This window comes from Colobus angolensis, unplaced genomic scaffold, assembly GCF_000951035.1.
Source record: "Colobus angolensis palliatus isolate OR3802 unplaced genomic scaffold, Cang.pa_1.0 Scaffold745, whole genome shotgun sequence".
NCBI classification, from domain to species: Eukaryota; Metazoa; Chordata; class Mammalia; order Primates; family Cercopithecidae; genus Colobus; species Colobus angolensis.
In genome coordinates, this window is record NW_012121210.1 from 307,271 (window position 1) to 320,964 (window position 13,694).

Here is a 13,694-nt window from a genome sequence, read left to right on the forward strand (position 1 = left end):
ATATCCTTTTATCTAGTTTGGTAACATTTTTCATATTTGATAAACTTTATGTTTAAATAATTTTAGATTTACAAGAAAATTACAACAATAATAAGAAAGTTATCATATGTTCCACACTCAATTCCTCCTGTTAGTAACATCTTACCTTGGTAAGGTTTCCTAAAACTAATGAACCAGTATTTATACATTGTTTTTAACAAATATTCTTATTTATTATTGAACATACTTTAGTCACATTTTCTTTCTTTTCACGAAATTCTGTTTTCGATCCCAGGATCCCCTGAGGATACTCCATTGCTATTAGTTATCATGTTCCTTAGATGCCCTTTGGCTGTACCGGTTGATTGAGACATTTCTCGATTTTGAAAACATTGACACTTTTGACAGTTTCATGTGGTTAGGCATTTTGTAAAATTGACTTTGATTGGGATTTATGTGATTTTTTTGATCATTATTTGATGTAGGTTATGTTTCCTGGAAGGATGAACAGACAGGTGAAGTGCCATTCTTATCATATCATACCAATAGCACATAGTACCAACATAATTTGTCACTGATGATATTAACTTGATTACCGTGGCATCGTGGTGCTTTTTAGCTTTATTCAGGGTAAAGTTACATTATTTTTTGCCGTATGTTATACTGTCATCATGAGAAGAACAGGGAGACCCAGGACCAGCCAGTAGTCACATGAGGCCTGTGAGAGAACTGCAGAGACTCCCTGCCCACAAAGAGGAGGATCCACAGAATCCAGCTCCACTACTGCTGCCAGTCCTGGGAGGCCCTGGGGCATGGTGGCCCACTGTGACGTTCCCCTGACATCTCAGAGGACAGAAAGAGGAGAAGGCTGTGCTCAGGTGAGTCTCACTTCAGATCATGAGAGGGGAAGGGACTCATGCCCTTCCAGGCATCCCCACGATGACACAGAGGAAGGACTGGTGAGACATCCCTCCCAAGAAACAGAAGGACACACAAATCCAGTCCCTGTTTTCACCCTGGGAGGCCTTGGGCAGGGCCCTCAGTCAGGGATGCTGGCGCTTTTCACTTCGTCTTGGGGGCGTCTCATGGAAATGGGAACCTTGATCTGAAGAACAAAGTGTCTGGAGAGCAAGGGAAGGGCTCCCAGGCCATGTCAGGAATAATAACTGCAGGAAAACAGAGTCCTGCCCGCACCATTTCAGAAAAAGGACACCAGAGTCCTGCCTGGGGCCTAGGAGGTCCCACTGTGGGTGGATGTGAGTCCACCTCTCTTGCACCCTGCAGGTCTCAGGGATGGGAGGGGCTTATTCGGAGGTGAAAGACTCAGATGCACAGAGACAGGCAGCCCAGGCCGTTTCAGGAGTCCAGGCGCAGCCTCTCAGGAAGGCAGGAAGGGAACACCCACGACTGGTAGTGCTCCCTGTCCTGTCCCTGTGCCTGCTGCCAGCTCTGGAGGAGCCCATCAGGGTCCCCAGATGACAACTTTCGGACTTCCATTTTGGGAGTCTGCTGGAGGGGAAGTTTTCTCTGAGGAGGGCAGTTTCAGTTAAGCAGAGGGAGAAACCCCAGGACTGGCCACTCAATGAGAAGAGAACTCTGTGGAAGGACAGTGACCTTCCAACATGGAGGGGAGGCGCAGGCTGCACCCTGCCACTCCCTGCTGTCAGCCCTGAAAAAGGATGTGCGGAGGTGGGCAGGGAAATATGGATGAGGGGCTTGAAGTGACCAGGAAAAGGTGGAGGGGTACTGAGAGGTGGGCAGGAAGGGGTGGAAAGGGTCGGGGAGGTAGGCAGGAAGGGGTGGAGGGGGCCGGTAGGTGGTCAGGAAAGTGTGGGAAGGAGGTAGAGAGGTGAGGGGTGGTTCTTCCATAGAGAGGAGACCTAGCCCCACGCTGCCCCTGCTGTCATCCCTGGTCAGTTCTGGCAGGGCTGCAGGATGTGCTTTCCCGACTTGCATCCTGGGAGTCTGAAGTATTTGAGGCATTTTGTGAGAAGGCTCAATTTAGATCAGCAGACAGAAGACTCTTAGAACCGGCCAATCCTCAAGGTAAGGGCCCTAAGGGAGAACTGAGGGACCTCGCACCACAGAAAGAGGCAGCTCTTGCCTGCCCTGTACCTGCTGTGAGATTGTAGGTCCTAGACAGGAAGAGGGCAACCAAGGGCTGAGGGATACGTCCTCATGACAGAAGAAGGGGGGAGGTGCTGGCCCTCTAGGGAATGAATAGGAAGACTTTGAGGAAGACAAGGGGAACTGCCACCTCAGAGGACAGATCTAGAGATTCCCACCCTGCTCCTCCATATCAGCCCTCGTAAAGTTCCCCAGTCAGCTCAGGCTGAGCGACAGCCCTCTCATTGGTGAGTGAGGGGTGTAGGAAAAGGGAAGGTCTTGGTCTGAGGGTCCCATGGCAAGTCAGCACAGGGACCAACTTCCGGCTGGCAGAGGGAAGATTCCCAGGCCCTGCTGGGGATAAGAGTGAGGACTGAGGAGTCACATGTGCATCAGAACAGGCATGAGGCCACCCCGACTACCTCCGTGGTAGAGTGCTGGGAGGCGACTGCCACCTCACCACCTCCCACTGCTCTCAGGGATGTGGAGTTTGCTCTGAAGTTTTGGCTCAGGCCAGAAGAGTGGTAGGGACATGGCCCTGTCTGAGAAACGGTGAGGATGCTAATTAAATTCTGATGGGACCATGCAGTCCAGAACTGTGGGGTTCTGGGTGTCTGGCCAGCCCCAGCTGTCAGCCCTGGGAGGCCCAAGGCTCTGCTTGCACTCTTTAACCTGAGGGTCTCCCTCACTTCCTCTTGCAGATGCTCCAGGAACCAGCAGTTGAAGACCTGGGTCTGAGGCACACTTCCTAAAACCAGCACCACAGAGGAGGCCCAGGCAGTGCCAGGAGTCAAAGTGAGTGCACACCCTGACTCTGTACCAAGGGCCCTACCCCCACAAACAGGGGAGACCCCACAGCACCCGGCCCTACCCACCTACTGTCAGTCCCGGAGCCTGTGGTTCTGCCTGGCATCTGTATCCCGAGCTGCTTTCTCACATCCTCCTACAGATTCTGAGGGAACAAACCTCTTAGGAAGATAGGTGACCTGTGAGGCCCTAGAGCACCACCTTAAGAGAAGAAGAGCTGTAAGCCGGCCTTTGTCAGAGCCATCATAGGTGAGTTTCTCAGCTGAAGCCACTCACACTGTCACTCTCTTCCTCAGGCCTGTGGGATCCTGTCATCCCCATCCCTGCTCACACGTTTACCTGCTGCTCCTGAACAGGTCTCATGCCTCTCTTTCCAAACCTTCCACGCCTCAGCTTTGAGGAAGACTTCCAGAACCCGAGTGTGATAGAGAACTTGGTAGATGCACAGGATTCCATAGATCAGGAAGAGGAGGAAGCCTCCTCCACTTCCCCTTCCTCTTTCCACTTTTTATTCCCCTCCTCCTCTCCCTCTTCCTCATCCTCACCCTCTACTCTGATTCGGGGTGCTCCAGAAGATGAGGATATGCCTGCTGCGGGGGTGCCACCTCTTCCCCAGAGTCCTCCTGAGATTCCTCCCTAGGGTCCTCCCAAGATCTCTCCCCAGGGTCCTCCACAGAGTCCTCCCCGGAGTCCTCTAAACTCCTGCTCATCCCCTCTTTTGTGGACCCGATTGGATGAGGAGTCCAGCAGTGAAGAAGAGGAGGATACAGCTACGTGGCAGGCCTTGCCAGAAAGCGAATCCTTGCCCAGGTGTGCCCTGGATGAAAGGTGGCTGAGTTGATGCAGTTTCTTCTCCTCAAATATCAAAAAAAAGAGCCTGTCCCAAAGGCGGAGATGCTGACGACTGTCATCAAGAAGTATAGCGACTATTTTCCTATGGTCTTCGGGAAAGCCCATGAGCTCATGGAGCTAATTTTTGGCATTGCCCTGACTGATATGGACCCCGACAACCACTCCTATTTCTTTGAAGACACATTAGACCTCACCTATGAGGGAAGCCTGATTGATGACCAGGGCATGCCCCAGAACTGTCTCCTGATTCTTATTCTCAGTATGATCTCCATAAAGGGCAGCTGTGTCCCTGAGGAGGTTCTCTGGGAAGTGTTGAGTGCAATCGGGGTGTGTGCTGGGAGGGAGCAGAGCACTTTATATATGGGAATCCCAGAAAACTGCTCACTATAGATTGGGTGCAGAGAAAGTACCTGGAGTACTGGGAGGTGCCCAACAACGCTCCTCCACGTTATGAATTCTTATGGGGTCCAAGAGCCCATTCAGAGGCCAGCAAGAGAAAAGTCCTAGAGTTTTTAGCCAAGCTATCCAGTATCATCCCTAGTTCATTTCCATCCTGGTACATGGATGCTTTGAAAGATGTGGAAGACAGAGCCCAGGCCATAATTGACGCCACAGATGATGCTACTGCCACGGCCAGTGCAAGCCCCGGTGTCATGTCCACCAACTTCTGTCCTGAGTGATGTCTGAAGCAGATTTCCCCTCTGTGTTGGAAGATGGCAGACGAGGTTCTAGGCAGTGGAGGTCCAGAGTGGAGGTGGAGGGACCACAGTGTTTCTTGTGTTTCTGTTTCATATGAGTGACTTAAGAGTTTAACATTTTTTGTGTGTGGGGGGGTATAGTTTACAAATGCTTCTCCTTCCGATTGGTTTAATTCACTTCAGAATCTTAGTTTATGAATATTATTCACACTTGTATTGCTGTTTGTCCGATTTAAGAGAGAGTTTGATATTTCATAATAAACAAAGGGAAAATCTGTCTTATTTTGTGAACTGAAACAATGTAATGTGGTGTTCGGATAAGAATTTTCTTTAAAATTTGAAATAACTCAGCAGTTAAATGGTGGAACAGAATAAAGTATGGTGATATTTGCATATCCTTATCATGCTACTCTGTTGTTGCTCCAAATTAAGGATATATACCTGGCTTTGCTTGGTTTATTCAAGAAAGTAGCAGAAATTAAATCTTAATAAATAAAAGCCTCAGTGACTATTTGCTAAACATTCTTTGAGCAGTTGCTTGTGGAGCGTGCTCTTAGTAGTGAGGATACTATGAAAACCAAGACTTATCTCCACCCATAAAATGTTAGAGTCTAGGTTCAGAAGCCATATCAGGAGTATGGTAAGATACTGTCTACAATCATAAAAACTAGTTTAAAAAGGAGTGGGGAGGTGAAACTCCAGATAGAGCCTTCAAGTAAAAGGGCCCAGAGCTATGACAGTTTTGCCCTTCGGGAAACTTCTGGTGCTTCTGTGGGAGCTGATTGTTATGAAGCTGGATAGTGGCAGGGCCCAGACTCGCAGAAGGTGATAGAAAAACCTGGAATGGTATACATGTGTAACAAACCTGCATGTTGTGCACATGTACCCTAGAACTTAAAGTACAATAATAAAAAAACAAAAAAAAAAACAAAAAAAGAAAAACCTGGAATGGAAAACCGCTCTGAGTAGTTCCTTCTGGTGGAGGATGAGGCAGAGAGGAGTCTCCACATGGGGAATTAATAGAAGGTGTCTTGCGGCTCTCAAACTGGTGAGCTTGAACACAGTGTAAGAACTAGGTGATTGATAACCATCATCTGCAAGGGTTTCCTGAGACATAGGGCGATAATCCCTTGAAGTGTTGCTTAGAAGCCTGTAGGCTGGCACTTAATTGCCTGGCTTGGGAGAACCAGAGCCTACTCCATTGAAAGACATTTAATTAGGTTATTTCAGTTGTGATGTGGGCAACTGTAAGCAAGGGCTAGATTTTTACTGGAGGATAAATAAAAATAGTGGTTTGGAAGGATGAGCAATGGGGAAGGTATAAAGGAGTTGGTGTTTGACTCAAATTCTAGCATCTTTGAGTTGCATTCCAGCTGAAGATGCCTTGCCTTTTCCAAATTATACAATATACCCTTTCAGAAAAAAAAATGTACTGAGTTTTATTTATGAAGCCAAAGTTTTGGTTAAGCTGGTATTCCATGACACATTCGCCTACATATTCTCAGATGTTTGGGATAACAAAACTAAGAGCTGAACATTTCACAAAAGACAGTAACCTTTGGTGTGGTAATCATTGATAACAACTGCCATTTATGAAAATTCCAATATATGCCAGGCACTGTGGCAGGTGTGTTAGTCACATTATGTACATTCCAGCAATTCTACAAGACAGGGCTTATCAAACTCATTTTGCAAATGAAGAACCTGAGGCTCATACTGCTTGATAAATTCCCAAGACCACATAGCTAGAATGTGACAAGGTTGTGACATGAGCCCTGGTCTGAATTCATTTAGGCCCACACTGTCCCCACTCCTCCCAGCCTGAGGAAGGCCTTTGCCTGTTAAATCACTTCTTTTCACACTTCTTAATGTCTCTCAGGTGAAATAAAGATGAACGGTGTGGCTAAGGTATTAAGTTAGGCAGCAAGATGGAAGGTCAAATGGGAATAAAATACACTTGGGGAACATTATTGGCTTTCTTTACCTAAAGTCCTCTTGTTCTAAGCCCTGGGTTTCTTGAGAGCTGAATGTCCAGGTGCTGGCAGATTTGTCCACCCCAACAACTTTTCCTATTACAGCCCCTGCCCCTCCTTTTGATCTCCCCTGTGTGCTCTCTTGCGCAACTCTGGAACCCGGCCTCCTTACTAACTTCTCATTACGGTCTCACCTTCTGAAGTGTGAGGACTGAGGAGTCACATGTGCACCAGAATAGATACGAGACTAGCCCCTATTTCTCCTGGTGTAGAGTGCTTGGAGGTGGCTGCTCAACTCTCAGCGCAAGAGCCTAGAAGCACCTGGCCTTCCCCTGAGATAGACCATTCCTACTCCCTGCAGAAGTTCCCTGACTCATCCATCCCTCTCCCTGGTTCCTCTGTGATAATGGCCTTTCGATGTGACTATTCACTTTGGATAGTGACATTTCCATACCTAGGCTGGGCATCTTCAACACACGATCAACATGTTACCAAATAGGCTGCAGAGTAAAATCTGACTTGCCACATAACATATGGGTTTTAGGGATGCAATCCTAAGGTCAGATATAGCTTATTTGAAATCTTCCTAATATTTGATACTTGTAGTATGATTTTAATGAGATGCATTATTTGAAACAGGGCACTGAACACAAACAGAGATGAATAAGCTTTTGTAGATGATCAAATGCCAATCTTTCCTTCATAAACTTTGTGGATGAGGAAAGGCTATAGACATCGCTTTCTAAATGATCTACTAGAAGGTGATTTTCTGGAAAAAAAAAAACAAAACAATAACAAAATCTTGAAGACTGCCTAGGATGTTAGCAGGGTACTTTGGGGGACATGCCAGCTCTGATGAGAAATAAACAATAGTTAAACATCCTTCCGCTGTCTCTTGTGTGTGTACCTGCTCCACAGGAAAATCCTGGCTTGCAGTGAGCCACAGGCACGTGTATAGCTGTTCAGGAATGTTCCGTCAAATGCAGGGTAGCAGAGGCTCAAAGGGTAGATTATTTACCATACACCAAAAATATGAGAGAATTCTCAGCCTGAAGAAATTATATAGGTTATTAAAAGGACAGTGCCAAGTGATATTGAGGAAGTAAGGTTGATCGTCTCTGTGAAGACTTACAGAATTGTTTTAAAACTGGATGTAATCCTGTATTTGAAACCACCAGTCACCTCGTAGGTGCAAGAAAAAGCTGGAAGATTTCAAGGCTATGCGGACATTCCCAGAAACAATCCCAAGCAATGAAGAGACTTGCTGTCATGAATTATAATAATTGCTTTTCATTGAGCACCGTAATAACATATGGGAGAGACTACAAGTGCCCGTCTCTGTCTTGTCTAGCTCGCCTTCCTGGCTGGTTCATTGGTAGTTAGACAGAAGCCAGTGCATCTTTCCCATGCTTCCGTTTCTGTTCAGCACTTAACATCTATTGTGATGTGGAGCTACAAGGTGAAAGCCAGGACCCGCTGTGGGTTAGTTTATTATACCATCACACAGTACCACAGACTGGGTGACTTCAACAATACCCATGTGTTTTCTCACATTTCTGGAAGGTAAATATCTGAGATCAAGATGTTAACCGGTTTGATTTCTTCCCCGGCCTCTCTGTGGCTTGCTCATGGCCACTTTCTCACTGAATTCTTACATGATTTTTCCTCGGTCTGTGTGTCTGTATCATAATCTGCACTTCTTATGAGGACACCTGTCATATTAAATATGAACCTGACCTTAAGACCTCATTTTACCTTAATTACCTCTTCAAAGTTTCTATTTTCAAATACAGTCACATTCTGGGATACTGGGTTTGAAGACTTGGATAAATGAATTTTGGGGGAGAGTCAAAATTCAGCCCACAATACCCTGCCAACTAAAATCAGAATTTATGTACAAAAAAGTAAATTTGTGTTAAGTCATGTAAAAATCAAGGCTTTTTTGTTGTTGTTCTATGAGCTTACTGTTACTTTATCTGCCTCCTGGACTGCTCAACATCCTTTTCTTAGGCTTATTTCAATACTTTCCTTACAAATAAATACTGCATATATTTTTATTGCAAATATTTTAAAAGGAGGTAGAAATCACAATTCTCCCCTTTGGAAAGTTCCTCCAAAATTCAGCTCCCTATCCAGTAGTTTCCACAATTAACCATGTGGTGTTTACATTTAAAAGCTGATTTAGAATTTTGAGAAAGATAGACGTGATTTTTAAAATAAAATGTATGCATATACGAGCTTATGTGTGTGTTTAAAACTACACATGGGTAACAATATACATATAGGTCTGCCAATTCCCTTTCCACTATTATAGATTCAATTGCATCCCCACTAAAATCTTATGTTGAAATTAACATGTGGCATTATTTGGAGATGGGATTATCTCAGAGGCAAGTAAATTAAGACGTGGTTATGAAAAAAGAGCTGATACTATTCCTACGCAAACATCCTTTCTTTATTAACAAACATACTTAATTCACATATATTTCCTTGTCTTGAAAATCTATTTTCTGTCCCAGGATCCCCTGCGGATGCTCCATTACATTTTTTCATCATGTCTCTTTAAATGTCCTTTGGCTGTGCCAGTTCACTGAGACTTCACTTGATTTTGAAAACAAGTGCCATTCTTATCATATCGTACCGAAGGCACATACTACCAACACAATTTGTCACTGATGATGTTAATTTAATCACCATGGTGACGTAGTGTTTTACAGTTTTCTTCAGGGTAAAGTCACATTCAGTTTTTCCCTGTGTCATACTGTCATCTTGGGAAGGATAGAAGACCCAGGAGCAGCCAGTAGTCAGATGAGGCCTCTGAGGGAAAACTGCAGAGACTTCTTGCCCACAAAGAGGAGGATCCACAGAAACCAGCTCCCCACCTGTTGCCATCCCCGGGAGGCCCAGGGGCATGGTGACCCACAGGGGTGTCCCCTGACACCTTAGGGGGGAGAAAGAGGACAAGGCTGTGCTCTGGTGAGTTTCAGTTCAGATCATGAGAGCGGAAGATCACGAGGGGTCCTTCCAGGCATCCCCAGGCTGATACAGAGGACAGACTGGTGAGCTACCCCACTACGGACACAGGAGGATCCCCCAAAACCAGCCCATTTTCACTCCTAGGAGGGCTTGGGCAGGGCCATTAGGGAGAGATGCAAGGGTGCTCCAGTCCCTCTTGAGGGTTTCATGGAAATGGGAACCTTGATCTGAAAAACAGTCTCTGGATGGAAGAGGGAGGGAGTGGAGGCCGTGTCAAGAATAATCGGTTGAGAAAGACGGAGGGTCCTTCCCACGCCATTTCAGACAGAGGGCAGCGGACTCCTACCTGGGGCCTGGGAGGCCATATCCCCCGTGGATGGATGTGATTCTCCCTCTCTTACACCTTGCAGGTCTCAGGGATGGGAGGGGCTTATTCGGAGGTGAAAGACTCAGATGCACAGAGGCAGGGAGCCCAGACCATTTCAAGAGTCCAGGCGCAGCCTCTCAGGAGGGCAGGAAGGGAACATCCATGACTGGTAGTGTCCCCTGTCCTGTCCCTGTGCCTGCTACCAGCTCTGGAGGAGCCCATCAGGGTCCCCAGATTTACAACTTTCTGATCTTCACTTTGGGAGTCAGCTAGAGGGAAGATTATCTCTGAGGAGGGCAGCTTCGGTTAAACAGAGGGAGTTGCCCCTGGGCTGGTCACGCAACAAGAAGAGAACTCTGTCGAAGGACAGTGACCTCCCAACACGGAGGGGAGGCGCAGGCTGCACCCTGCCACTCCCTGCTGTCAGCCCTGGAAAAAGGTGGGGTGTGTCAAGGACTGGGGAGGTGGGAGGGAAGAGTCGGGCAAAGCTTAGGGAGTGAGCAGGAAGGGCTGGAGCGCATCCTGGAGGTGGGAAGGAAGGGATGGAAAGGAGGCTGACAAGTGGGGGTCGGTTGCTCCTCTGAGAGGAGGCCCCGCCCCACGCTAGCTCGGCTGTCAATCCTGATCATCCCCGGCAGGGTTCCTGGATGTACTCTCCGGCGTCCATCTTGGGAGGCTGAAGACCTGAGGTATTTTGTGACGAGGCTCGTCTCAGGTCAGCAGAGGGAAGAGCCTTAGACCTATCCAGTCTTCAAGGTGAGGGCCCCGAGGGAGAACTGAGGGACCCCCCCCCACCACAGAGAGAAGCCGGCCCGCCTTGCTGTACCCCTGCCGTGGGACTTGTAGTTCGCGGAAAGGAAGATGGTAGCCGAGGGCTGAGGGACGGGTCCTCACGTCAGAGGAAGGGAGGAGGTGCCGGCCCTCTAGGGAATAAATAGGAAGCCATTGAGGAGGACCGGGGGAACCCCCACTTCAGAGGACGGATTCCCGGAGATTCCCACCCTGCTCCTCAGATCAGCCCTCCTAGAGCTCCCCAGTCGGCTGAGGCTGAGCGGCCGCCCTCTCGTTGCTGGGTGAGGGGTGTAGGGGAGGGGACGGGGAGGCCTTTTTCGGGGGTCCCCTGGCAAGTCAGCATGGGGAGCTGCCTCCAGCTGGCAGAGGGAAGACTCCCGGGCCCTGCTGGGGACAAGAGTGAGGCCTGAGGGGTCACACGTGCATCAGAAGTGAGGCCACCCAGACCGCCCCCATGGCAGAGTGCTGGGAGGTGGCTGCCACCTCATTACCCCCCACTGCTCTCAGCGCTGTGGAGTTTCACCTGAGGTTTTGCCTCAGGCCAGCAGAGTGGTGGGGGCCTGGCCCTGTCTGAGGACATGTGACAATGCTAATTGAATTCTGAGGGGGCCACGAACCTCAGAATCGTGGGACTCTGGGAGTCTGGCCAGCCCCAGCTGCCGTCATAACTGGAGGGTCTCCCTCACTTCCTCTTGCAGGTGCTCCAGGAACCAGGAGTTGAAGACCTGGGTGTGAGGGACACATACATCCTGAAAGCACCACAGCAGAGGAGGCCCAGGCACTGCCAGGAGTCAAGGTGAGTGCACAGCCTGACTCTGTACCAAGGGCCCTACCCCCAGAAACCGGGCAGACCTGGCAGCACCCAGCCCGTAGCCACCCACTGTCATTCCTGGTGCCTCAGACTCTGCCTGCCAGCTGTGCCCTGAGGTGCTTTCTCACATCCTCCTACAGGTTCCCAGGAGACAAACCTCCTAGGAAGACAGGCGACCTGTGAGGCCCTAGAGTGCCACCGTAAGAGAAGAAGAGCTATAAGCCGGCCTTTGTCAGAGCCATCATGGGTGAGTTTCTCAGCTGAGGCCACTGGCACCGTCCCTCTCTCCCTCAGTCCTGTGGGATCCCATCATACCCATTCGTGCTCACACGTTTACCTGCTGCTCCTGAACAATATTCATCGTGCCTCTCTTTCCAAACCTTCCATGCCCCAGCTTTGAGCAAGGTTTCCAGAAGCCAAATTTCATACTGGAGTTGGTAGATGCAGAGGATCCCCCAGATGAGGGACAGGAGGAAGCCTCCTCCGTTTTCTCTTCCTCTTTCCATTTTTTATTCCCCTCTTCCTCCTCCTCTTCTTCCTTCTCATCCTCATCCTCTTCTCTGATTCTGTGTTCTCCAGGGGACAAGGAGATGCCTGCTGCTGCGACGCCGAGTCTTCCCCAGAGTTCCGCTGAGAGTCGTCAGAGTCGTCCTGAGTGGGAGGACTCCCCGGGTCTTCTCCAGAGTCCTCCTGAGGGTGATGACTCCCAGTCTCCTCTCCAGATTCCTCAGAGTCCTCCTGAGGGTGACGACTCCCAGTCTCCTCTCCAGAATCCTCAGAGTCCTCCTGAGTGGGAGGACTCCCTGTCTCCTCTCCAGATTTCTCAGAGCCCTCCTGAGGGTGAGGACGTCCACTCTCCTCTCCAGAATCCTGCGAGCTCCTTGTTCTCCTCCACTTTACTGAGTGTTTTCCAGAGTTCCCCTGAGAGTTCTCAAAGTACTTTTGAGGGTTTCCCCCAGTCGCCTCTCCAGATTCCTGTGAGCTCCTCCTTCACCTCCAATTTACTGCTCGTTTTCCAGAGTTCCCCTGAGAGTTCTCAAAGTACTTTTGAGGGTTTCCCCCAGTCGCCTCTCCAGATTCCTCAGAGTGCTCCTGAGGGAGACAACTCCCACCAGTCTCCTCTCCATAGTCCTCAGAGTACTCCTGATGGGGAGGACTCCCTGTCTCCTCTCCACTTTCCTCATAGTCCTCCTCAGGGGGAGGATCTCCAATCTTCTCTCCAGAGTCCTGTAAGCATCTGCTCCTCCTCCCCTTCATTGAGTCTTCCCCAGAGTTTCCCTGAGAGTCCTCAGAGCCCTCCTGAGGGGCCTGCGCAGTCCCCTCTCTATAGTCCTCAGAGCCTTCCTGAGGGGACGGACTCCCAGTCTCCTCTCCAGAGACCTCAGAGTCCTCCTGAGTGGGAGGACTCTCTGTCTCCTCTCCAGACTCATACGTGTCCTCCTGATGGGGAGGACTTACAGTCTCCTTTCCAGATTCCTGCTGAGTGGGAGGACTCCCTGTCTCCTCTCCATTTTCCTCATGGTCCTCCTCAGGGGGAGGACTTCCAGTCTTCTCTCCAGAGTCCTGTAAGCATCTGCTCCTCCTCCACTTCATTGAGTCTTCACCAGAGTTTCCCTGACAGTCCTCAGAGTCCTCCTGAGGGGCCTGCTCAGTCTCCTCTCCAGAAACCTTTCAGCTGCTTCTTCTACACTTTAGCGAGTCTTCTGCAGAGTCCCCATCAGAGTCCTCAGAGTCCGCCTGAGGGGCCTGCCCAGTCTCCACTCCAGAGACCTGTCAGCTCCTTCTCGTCCACTTCATTGAGTCTTTCCCAGAGTCCTCCTGAGAGTCCTCCTGAGGGGCCTGCACAGCCTCCTCTCCAGAGTGCTGTGAGCTCCTCCTCCTCCTCCACTTCCTTGAGCCCATTCAGTGAAGAGTCCAGCAGCCCAGTAGATGAAGATACAAGCACCTCAGACACCTTGCTAGAGAGCGAGTCCTTGACAGACAGTGAGTCCTTGATAGAGAGCGAGCCCTTGTTCACTTATACACTGGATGAAAAGGTGGACGAGTTGGTGTGCTTTCTTCTCCTCAAATATCAAGCGCAGCAGCCTGTCACAAAGGCAGAGATGGTGACGAATGTCATGAGCAGGTATAGGGGCTACTTTCCTATGATCTTCAGGAAAGCCCATGAGTTCATAGAGATTCTTTTTGGCATTTCCCTGAGAGAAGTGGACCCTGACGGCTCTAACATCTTTGGAAACGCATTAGAGCTCAGCTGTGAGGGGAGTCTGAGTGATGAGCAGGGCATGCCCCCGAACCGCCTCCTGATTCTTATTCTGAGTATCATCTTCATGAAG

The 13,694-nt window shown here is 49.2% G+C and overlaps 2 protein-coding genes, 1 long non-coding RNA gene and 1 pseudogene across 3 annotated transcripts in view; all 4 read left to right on the plus strand.

Moving 5' to 3' along the window:
- Positions 1-1,561: 1,561 nt before the first annotated feature.
- LOC105501742 (melanoma-associated antigen C3-like) lies at positions 1,562-2,837 on the plus strand. Its single transcript, XM_011927781.1, has 3 exons — positions 1,562-1,660; positions 1,851-2,099; positions 2,787-2,837. The coding sequence occupies exons 1-3, from the start codon at positions 1,562-1,564 to the stop codon at positions 2,835-2,837; spliced, it is 399 nt and encodes a 132-aa protein (XP_011783171.1).
- A 416-nt stretch (positions 2,838-3,253) lies between these two features.
- Positions 3,254-4,285, plus strand: LOC105501739 (annotated as a pseudogene).
- A 6,130-nt stretch (positions 4,286-10,415) lies between these two features.
- LOC105501740 lies at positions 10,416-12,214 on the plus strand. Its single transcript, XR_001000231.1, has 4 exons — positions 10,416-10,514; positions 11,249-11,346; positions 11,502-11,608; positions 11,941-12,214. It is a non-coding gene; the product is annotated as an uncharacterized LOC105501740 (long non-coding RNA).
- A 7-nt stretch (positions 12,215-12,221) lies between these two features.
- Positions 12,222-13,694, plus strand: part of LOC105501743 (melanoma-associated antigen C1-like) — a gene marked incomplete at its 5' end in the record, with an annotated part of 2,428 nt that continues 955 nt past the window's right edge. Inside the window, one exon of the mRNA XM_011927782.1 lies at positions 12,222-13,694. Within this exon, the coding sequence (XP_011783172.1) occupies positions 12,222-13,694 (1,473 nt within the window).

Excerpts from the sequence above, each read along its gene's own strand:
- LOC105501742 (XM_011927781.1), top strand. The coding sequence starts at position 1,562 with ATGAGAAGAGAACTCTGTGGAAGGACAGTGACCTTCCAACATGGAGGG. Across the intron at positions 1,661-1,850 it reads TGTCAGCCCTGAAAAAGGAT|AGAGGAGACCTAGCCCCACG; the intron begins GTGCGGAGGTGG and ends GTTCTTCCATAG. Across the intron at positions 2,100-2,786 it reads TTGCCTGCCCTGTACCTGCT|ATGCTCCAGGAACCAGCAGT; the intron begins GTGAGATTGTAG and ends TTCCTCTTGCAG.